General features: G+C 41.9%; 1 protein-coding gene across 1 annotated transcript in view; it reads right to left on the reverse strand.

Annotated features, from left to right (window-relative positions):
* Positions 1-7,525, reverse strand: part of LOC109034679 (uncharacterized) — a 57,582-nt gene extending 50,057 nt beyond the window's left edge. Inside the window, exon 1 of the mRNA XM_019047939.2 lies at positions 6,261-7,525. Coding sequence (XP_018903484.1) covers positions 6,261-6,604 — 344 coding nt within the window. The 5' untranslated portion in view covers positions 6,605-7,525. The remainder of the gene's footprint in view (positions 1-6,260) is intronic.
* Positions 7,526-10,285: the final 2,760 nt, after the last annotated feature.

Genomic DNA, 10,285 nt, shown 5'->3' on the forward strand with positions numbered 1-10,285 from the left:
CCGCTCGGAAAAATTTTCTTCTTGTTGCCACTCCGATGACTTTCCTTTACATTTCGATGGTAGGAAGGAATGAAGAAAATTACGATGGCACTATCGTGCACTGCGAAAAAAAAACACATTGGATCTAGATTCCAGACTCTTGAAAACATTGACAAGAAAAAATACTCTTGATTCAATCGGATTTTTGCTTGAATCAAAACAAAATCCGCTTAAATTAAGAGACTTGGTTCATGATTTAAGCTAGATTCTGATTGAATCAAGAGTACTTTTTCTTGTCAATGTTTTTAAGAGTCTGGACTCAAGATCCAAAGTGTTTTTTTTTTTCCAGTGTGTGGTTATACCGGCAAACTATGACCCTATCGTCATTCACATGTTGACTTTTCATTGCTCTATCCTGCATGTAAGCTTTAACCAGAGATGTGGCGTGCTTTACGATATATCGATTGATCTACCATGTAAACCTACGAAAAAGAATCGATAAACAGGGTGTTCGCAACGAACACCTTAATAATTCGATTCCTTACCACAGCTTCAGATGGGTAATCGATCATTTACGCCTCGCCACTGGATTCAATATCAGAGGCGAATCCAGCAATTTGGCAACGTCGAATTTCTTCCATTTAAACCTATGCTAAATAATCGATTCTTCTCGGAGCATTTGGCCTCTCCGAGAATCGATACATTTCCATAAATTTAAATAAAGAAAAGACAATGTTGCCAATGGACCACTAGACAAGGTACGAATTTAAGCGATCTGATACATGTTTCTTAACCAGAATTTCACGTGGAAAACGATTCAACACAACGAAAATTACGGAAACCAACTCCTAACGAAGATATTAACGTTTTTATTTCACATTGGTTACGAGGAATTTGAACTGCCCGCTCACAAGAAACTCAAAACTCTACGTGAGTCAAATCGCCCACTACAACGGTTTCAGCAAGCTTCTCAATCGAGCAATGTTCATTTCCCATCATAGTGTTGTTCAAACTATTAGCAATTTGCTATAACTGAGCCAAAGCGTAAAGATTGAGGTTGCCAGATTTTTATATCGCAGAGACTGTCATGATAACGTTTAGCGCGCGATGTGAATCACGTAGAGCATTGTGTTTTCATGAGCGGGTGGTTTGAATTCACGCATTAAGAATCATTAAATATCTTCGTAAGGAGTTAATTTCGGTAATTTTCGTTGTGTGCATCGTGTTTTACGTAAAATTTTGGTTAAGAAACATGTATCAGAATGCTGAAATTCGTACCTTATCTAGTGGTCCATTTGCTGGATCCGCCAACGTTCACTATGCCGAATCAAATTTTCATTAATTTTTGGCCATCGGGAGGCAAAACTCCGCTAGGCAGAGATTGGATTTTTTTCTTCGACAGGGATACCACTGTAATGTGCAAATTACCATGTTAAAGCTCAGTCTTATCGGAAAGTTTAATGGAAGAGCTGATAACTTTCACAACGGAAGTTAGATCCTCTAGGACGGCCTCAACTTTAGGATATTTTTTTGAGCTTATCGAGACCTGAATATATTGACAAAACCAGGGTGGCCATCGTGTTTACTTCACATAACTTTAAAAAGGCAAGTTTATGAACTATGAGGTCACTGATACTAACACACTGTAACTCTTCGAACGAAAAATCGTAATTACATTGCAACGTCGTCGCTAAAACTCCATTCGCAAATTTCCCTGTTACTGAGACTGTAAGACCTTTCTAACCGAAAGTTTCACTGGTGTTTCTCCAGATCATAGGAAGAAAATATATAAAATTTTGGTGCATAGTGCGCAGTTACAATTTCGTTGAAATAAAAATAAGTTTTAGGAGTTATTCTTACAACTTTGGAATGGAGATACCAGCCTCCGTCTGAAAGTTGAGGAAAAGTGAGGAATGATTAATGTGCATGGCAGTATGGTAGATGGAAGATAGAGTATAAATCGACGATTCCCACTGTACGGTTGAAAAATTCCCCGTTTAACAAGGGTTTCCCCTGGGTAAATTAAAAGAAGAGGAAAAGAGAGTAACTAATAAAAAGAGCAAATAGAAAATATTGTTCGTTGTCGTCATACGACATCTGAGAGAGCAGACGAGAGGCAATTTAGACGTGGGCATGGCGTCTGGAAATCTTGAATTTTTCATTCCCTGGTGATATTTTTTGATTTTTAGGGAAAAGCTATCTGATAGAAATTCGCGGTTTTCTTTCATTTTCCGCAGATTTTCTACAGGAAAACCGCCTAGATTTTTTTCAGGAGCTCAGAGAGGAAAACAATTAATTTTTCCAGCTTTTGTTAAATTCTTGAAAGTCAAGTCAACGCACAATACCTTCAGAAATGATATGAGTTCAGATTTAATATCACATTTAATAGAACAACTCATGTGTCTACAGGAGAACACCTGTACAGGCGTGCTAAGGAAGAACGCCGTATGAACCTTCACATGTTGCCATATTTCCTTCCACAAAAAACTAATTTACTGGGATAATTCTGAATATTTTTCCTCCAATTTTTCAGACAATATTGTTCTCAATTTCATCTAAAACGTCTGAGAATGTTACGGTAAAATATGCATAATTCCCGAAAAATAAAAATTTCATTGAAGTAATTTTGGCAAATCTCGAATAATCATACGACGTTTTTCCTTAGCACGGCAGTGTGGGTACCTACTAATTTGCTTGAAAGTTTCAGGGGAAGTTTACTGTAGTATAAGAGCAATTTCTCTAAAATTTCCAAACTAATCGGTACAGCCATCTTCTTGGAAACAAACGTATTGTCTGCAAACGGTACAATTCGGTAACAAGGAGTGTCACTTGCTTCTCTCGTAAGCGACACGGTCCAATTATAGGATACTCATGAAAAGTAAAGTCAATGGGCCTGTTGCATGCAAGAGATACAGCCGTGCGAATAGACTTTTTAGTGGTTAAATGACACGGAAAATTACGATGCTCACATTAAAAAAGTCTGAAATACACTCCTTACTGCGCAATTTGCGTTGTCAGGAACGCGCTTTTCAAATTTCCCGCGTCTGGGGCAGTTTTCTAACGGAAACATTAACGGCAACTCGCGGCTATTTCGGTAAACTAAAACTGACAACATAACCTAAAAATCGGAGCTCGTGATATCGTGAAATGAAATGTAGAAGGATTGCGTTGGATATTTAAAAGTTGATCGATTTGATTACTGCATAGAGCGTATATGGACCACTATAAGAGATCACGTTGGGTTTTTAAACGAAGTGAAGGAAAAAATAACAACAACAACAACGACTCGACATCTTCCGGAAATCACCGAGCCGCCGTTTGCTCGTTTCCGGTGATTAGAAAACTGCCCCAGACGCGGGAAATTTGAAAAAGCGCGTTCCTAACAACGCAAATTGCGCAGTAAGGAGGGTATTTCAGACTTTTTTAATGTGACCATCGTAATTTCGTGTCATTTAACCTCTTAAAAGTCTATTCGCACGGCTGTATCTCTTGCATGCAACAGGCCCATTCCATAAAAAAAGCTCTGAAGCACATCATGAGAAAAAATGAGAGAAGAATAAGCGATAGAACGTTCCATTTCGCTCTCCCATTTATCACATGTATACATCATAAGGGTGACTCCAAAAATGATCTGGTCTAACCTCTATCACCGCAACTCCGCGGGACAGATAAGCGACAGCGAGGCAAGTTAATGTTTTCCATTATCTACCTTTGAAATGGATTCAACGTCCGAAAAGATGCTAGCTGGGAACACTCTAGCTTGATAAAAATAATTGTTCTGTAGAAAGCGAATCTGTTTCTATAGGTTCTGGTTCATACGAGGCAGTGAAGGCACCACGATATTCACGTTAAAATGAAGTCAAAATTAAAAAAATCTCTGGGTTGCTGAGAGTTTTGCCACATTCTGCCTACAGTCCTTTTGACCCCTTAAAAAATAAATAAGAAAAAAAAAGAAAACTGGATGAAAGAAAGAGGGAAGGTCCAGAAAAAAACCAAGTCTCATGGTTAAAATTTGTTGAAATGGACAATTTTTGGGAGAACAGTCAATGGTATCTATTTTTTGACAAATTAATGATGGATATCCACAAAGTTTCCAACTTTAACGGGCGCTGAGTTGTATAAGAGCATGTACAAATGTAAGCCAACACATGTTTATATTTTACCGTATTTACGATAGAAATTGACCGTGCATATTCTGACGTTCAGAGATGTTGAAATAAACAAAAAATGATGTAAAATTAGAATGCAGTTTATACGAGGTTAAAATCCTAGTAATTACCTTTGAAAAAAAGACAGATTTGACCTCTGTAAGTTAAAAAAACTTATGACGATGTCTCAAAGTTTCAAAAAGGACATGACGCGCTATAACTCCCGGATTCTTAGCATTTTTTCGAAGGAAAAGTGATACGAAGAATCGTAAATTACAGAGAGGAAAGTTTTCAGTGAATGATGAGATTCAGATATTTGCGAATTGCAAACAGGAAAGAAACACTAGTCCAAGGAAAAAAGAGATTCGGAGAATCGTAAGTTGCAAAGATCATATTAACAAAGTTGAAAACACAATGTTGCGAAACTTAATGACGAGCATTGTTGCCATGTGTTGATGAAACATCGAGAACATATTACCGAGAAGCGGCCAGACACGATGGAGACATGGATCCATTACACTCAAGATTTCATCATGTACAAATTTGAGATTGCCTGTTCCATAACAACACTCTTACGGCCTGGATTTTGCACCCTGGACCTTGAGTGGTTTTCAGAGCAATTAAAAAGAGCTGAAGAGAAAAGTATCTCAATTGGATCGAAAAAACATGAGAGTTAGCTGTTGGATCCTTTTGACAAACCTTGACGAAAGAAAATTTCGAAAAAAAAAATCATTATTGTAGATGTTGGGAAATTAAGAGCGGCAATATTTTGCTGATTTTTTTCCTGTAGGTACTCAGAAGAAAAATTCGACTTCATTTTCCGGCGAGGAACTTCTGCTACTGGCTCATTTTAAAAATAGCCTGAGTGCCATTAGTTTCCTTCTGTTGATAGGTGCTTTCATAAATGCACTGGAAAAAAAACCACATTGGATCTAGAGTCCAGACTCTTAAAAACATCGACAAGAAAAAATACTCTTGATTCGATCGGATTTTTGCTTAAATCAAGAACCAAGCCTCTTAATTTGAGCATTTCCCTTTTAATTTAAGCAAACATCTTATTAAATCAAGAGTATTTTTTCTTGTCAATGTTTTCAAGAGTCTGGACTCTAGATCCAATGTGTTTTTTTTTCCAGTGTGAGCCGGAAATACGACAGTCGTTTCTTATTGCAGAATGAAGTCCAATAAGTGAGACTCCCAACACGTCTTGAGTAGTGACTCATGTACAAATTCCCTGACTTTTCCCTGACATTCGCATGAGACTTCCACTTGGATTTCTTCCTTTAAATTACACGAATTTCTGATAATCGCTGAACACACTAAATTCCCTGACTTTCAGTGAAAAAAAAATATCTGTGTATTTACTAAGAAAAGGGTAAAATTACCAAGAAATCAGGGTTCTATTTGATCCCAGTTTTTTCTAGGTAAAATTACCATTTATGGAATCGGTAATTTTACCGAGAAATCTCGGTAAAATTATTGAACTTTCTCGGTAATTTTACTGGACCTTGGTAAAAACGCCAATATTTTTTATCGACCGTGGTAGAATTACCGAGATAAAATGGCAAAGTTACCGAGAATCGATAACCAATAAAAGTGGTATTCTTACCCGAAAAAAAAACAGTAAAAATACCGGTTTTTAGGTAAGCTTACCAGTCTGTCTTGGTAAAATTACCAATAATTGGTAAAAAAAAGTGAGATGGTAAAGGTACCAACGGACCTTGGTAAAAACGCCGAGAATTTTTTTGCAGTGGTTCCCTGACTTTTCCCGGTCGTCGCGAACTTCCCGACCGGCCCAGTTTTCCAGACCGCCGGCAACCCTCCTGCGGACTGATTATTGAAATTGATAGACAAAGCTATAGACAAAGAAGACATGGGGGGTATGGAGCGATCCTATCGGTTGAAATGTGTGGTTCTTATAGACTAAGGGAGAAAATGATAGACTAACTGTCGGGTTTCTCGTGGGCTGCCGTTAGTTAGTCTATTCCTACTGCCTTTGTCCATTGTAACCACCAGCTTCCACCAATAGGTTCCCTCCATATCGCTTTTGTCATCTTTGTCTATAGCTTTGTCTATCAATTTCAATAATCGGCCCGCTGGGTTACTCTATACGCGAGGAAAAAGAAAAGAGCATACCTCAAGTTATTATAATTCAATTTGAGATTGATGATGGTTAATCCAAGTTGCTCGAAGCCTCGATCCCCGAAATCCCTCATTCCGGAGAAGGCGATTTTCAGGACGATCTGCGTCTCGGGGTCGAACTTATCCTGCAGGGCGTTGACGATCGTGCCGAAGGACTCGATCTTCTCGCAGGTCACCTGGATGAGGCCAGGGTTCAGTTCCAGATGGGCACAAGTGCACGGCGAGATCTCCCGTCGCATGGAACAGTGCAGCGAAGACCCCGCAGTCAACGCCATCAGACCAACCGTGAGGGTGGATATCACCACGAGCTCGCACAGTAAAACGGTTTTCAAACCCATTATTCAATTATTTTCACGCAATTCGTACAGTTTCTCACTGTTTCAAGGCTAAAACGTCGCGCTGTGAGGCTTCACCTCAGACGGAAGACTTTCGAGCCCTTGAAAAACTTCATTTCCGGTCGTGGAGTCGATTTCCGGTTCGGTTCAATTCCCGGCAGGATCCCGAATCAAACGCACCAGCGGTATTTAAGTCTGCGAGCTTTGGGCGCCGAAAGTTTCATACTTCCGAAAAACTACCGTCAGCACGGAGGTCTTTTAAAAGCGATTTTGAAATCGGAGAACTGATCTATCTACCGGACACTACAAAACCTGCACCACACTTCACAAATCGAAATTAACCGACTTCGAATTTCAACCGGCACCAGAGAATCGGACGCTCAGCCTCAAGGTTGGATCATAGTCGAGGTTCACACTGGGGTCAAAGTTTTTCGCTGTTTCCGTCAAATTCCGTTCACTTGATCTACGAACTATTTTCGGAATAGCCTGGACGCGCCGCGAGATGGCGCTGCGCGGACCGGATCCCCGGGACCGGAAACCGGTCGTCACGGCGGGCGGAAACTGAAGCACTGGCAAGTCGGGAAAATGGTCGGGGGGACCGGCGACGCTGGGAACCGGAAACCGAGGGGTTTGAAACCGGAAACCGAGGAGTTTGAAACCGGAAACCGAGGGGTTTAAACCGGAAACCGAGGGGTTTTTTCGGGGGTCGTTTCCGGCGGGACTCGAGAGCGACCGGCGCGGGTTCGAAAGCTGGGGACTCGCGGCACCGGTTCGCGAAAACTTGTGAGCGCGGCGATTATCGGTCGCCGGGGTGGGGGCGGAAGGTGAGTGGAGGTCCTCCTCTATCGGCGGGAAAGTGGGGCAGCGGGAGGGGGTGGTGGGGGTGCGCGGGGGGCGGGAAAAACGAAACGGCCGAGACGAAATCTGCGAGCGGAGCGGGAGACGCACGCTGGACCGCGCTGGAAGACGAACTGGCGGATCCGAGTGGAAGAAGATCGCGCCGACGTCGGGCAGAATAAACAATTTTTATCAACGTGACGCAGTAGTGGTCGCCGCCCCGGGCCGACCGGGGCGACTCGCGGCGGAGTCGCCCGGCCCGGCGCGGCGGCCGCGCGATCCGGACGATAACCGCTTTTCGGGCCGGCGGAAAGTGAAAAGCGAGGCCCGCGCTCCGAGTCGAGGGTTCGCGGAAGGTGATGTGACGTCACGTTGCGTGGTGGGACGCGGATGGTTGCCGCTGGATATCGTGGTTCAGTTCGGGGCTTCGCGCCTAGAGTACCTATATTGAGAGAGTATGGCATGGCCACTGGGGTTACCATCTCTGATTGGCTTAGCCATCTAGGCTCGATGGAGGCCGATACGAGTGCACCAAGATGGCGGACCCATAGTAGTGAACAAGACGAATGAAAATTACCTATTGTGGTTTATCAAGAGCTACAAATGTCTATTGCGATCGTCCAAAATGTAAGGTAGATTGAGCAATTATTGAGAACAATCCATTTCTTTGTAATTGAGCAAGTGATGTTGTTGTGTGACAGAAAGTCGCATGACTCCCTGATCCTTATCCCTACAAAATCGTTCGTTTGGGTGCACTCGTTATCGGGCCCAGTGGCCATCCAAGTCGGCTGACCAGTCAGCTGATAATCGGAGTTGCCGTGATATCTGGGTCATATGGGACTCTTCGCGCCTAGAGTACCTATATTAAGAGAGTATGGCCACTGGGCCCCATGGAGAGGCTTAGGACCCAAAAATGGCGGTGCTTTGTTTTGGTTTTTGTGGATGGGAGGGGGGTCATTGCCAACTTTTGACGGTTACCACCAACCGTACTTGCTGCCAACCTTACTACATTCAAGATAATTTTTCTCAAAAATTACACACGATTAGTCTTAAAAATATGTAAAGAAGTCGCAAGAGTGCATTTGAGTAAATTTCTCGTTACGATAAGCAAAGAAAACTACATTTTGAGTCATTTGGCATTACATTAATTTATGGCGTCCGCCATTTTTGGGTCCTAAGGGCTCCATTCAGCCTAAGATGGCTGAGCCAATCAGAGGTGGTAACCCCAGTGGCCATACTCTCTCAATATAGGTACTCTATTCGCGCCTAGAGTCCCTTTATACTGAGAGTCAAGACAACACCCCCTCGTGGAGTCACAAACGGGAATTAAGATTACAGAAATTGAACGTTTTTCGTAATCTTTGATCGGCCCATTCTCAAATTCCTTTCTCCGTTCCCTCCCTCATTCCGTTTGTTCCTTGCCGAACCCGTAATTCCCTGGTCCATTCCAGATTATAATCTTTGCAATCGGTAAAAATGTAATCTTTATTCCAGTTTGTGACACTGGGAAAACCTAAAATACGGGAACCAGTCAGAAATGGATTCACATTGTCTGGACTCTCAGTATAAATATGGACTCTATTCGCGCCTAGTTCGTGTATCCTAAAGTACCTATATTGAGTGTATCCATGGCATGGCCAGGAGGTTATAGAGTGCCTCGTAAGAAGAGTACCTTTACAGGTAGAGTAACTTCATAGGGAGAATATAGACACTGGATTACATGGAGCACCTAGGGTTCGAAAAAAATGATGGCAACTCTACGTGGAGTACGGTGAGAGGGGTGAGAAGGATCGTTTCAAACCTATGACGTTGATGAACCCAACGGAACCACAACCCAAACCCAACGGAACCCAATGATTGGAAAAATTCAGAAAAATGGAGGCAGAATTCGATTTGGAAAAAACCTCGCATTCGATACAGAAATCAATACCTGTATCGAATACGAGGTTTTTTCCAAATAAGACTCTACTTCCAGTTCTCTGAATTTTGCCAAGTTTTCGGTCTAGATTGATTCCTTAAGCTCATGCGCAGGGGTTTTCGTCCTTTTTTGGCCAAAAATTCAAAATCTGCCGAGATTTTAGGCACAATTAATGCGATGTATTGCACACCAGTTCGACTACGCGCGCCAGGAGCCTTGACGAATCACCTTAAGTCCAGAGACACTGCAGACTGCAGCCTGCCTAGCTATGATTTTAGACAATACGTCCAAAAATTCAGAATTCACAAATTGATAGTATTAATCAATTGAATCAGTGAGTTCGAAAACACACCAACTCGGGTTTTTTTCGATTTTCAATTTTCCACGGTTTAGTAACACTTATGGATAGAAGCATCTGCACGAAAAGGAAATTTCGAAATTGCATTCGGAAGTGCTCAAGACAGCGACGGGAAAAGGGAAGAATCGGAGTATTTCATTGGAAATACCAATTTTTGGCCATTTCAAGGGAAACGGGTGACCATCCGATCTTGCGGTTTTCTTTTTCGGTTCATTATACCTTGTACCAACAAGTTATATAAATATTTAAGCGTTATTCAGGTCGAAAAGTATAAATTTTTCTGGGCAGACTATGAAAAATCAGTATCTGAAAGTCGGTGAGAATGAAAACACACCAACTCGAAAATTTTTAAACGCTTAATTCTCTGTCATGAAACTTGGTGTATCGGTTTCAACTTGGTGCTTTACAAAGTCTCTAAGTACTTGTCCTTTGGCACCAAAAAGGTTTTTCTTTAACTAACTTCTTAGCCCGGTGCGCAGTTTTAGGTGTTTCCTGAACAATTTTTTTTTCCGAGTTGGTGTGTTTTCGAACTCACTGATTCAATTCGGAATTCGGCTGATGAGATGAGCCG

The sequence above is a fragment of the Bemisia tabaci genome, chromosome 6 (assembly GCF_918797505.1).
Source record: "Bemisia tabaci chromosome 6, PGI_BMITA_v3".
In the NCBI taxonomy this organism is placed as follows: domain Eukaryota; kingdom Metazoa; phylum Arthropoda; class Insecta; order Hemiptera; family Aleyrodidae; genus Bemisia; species Bemisia tabaci.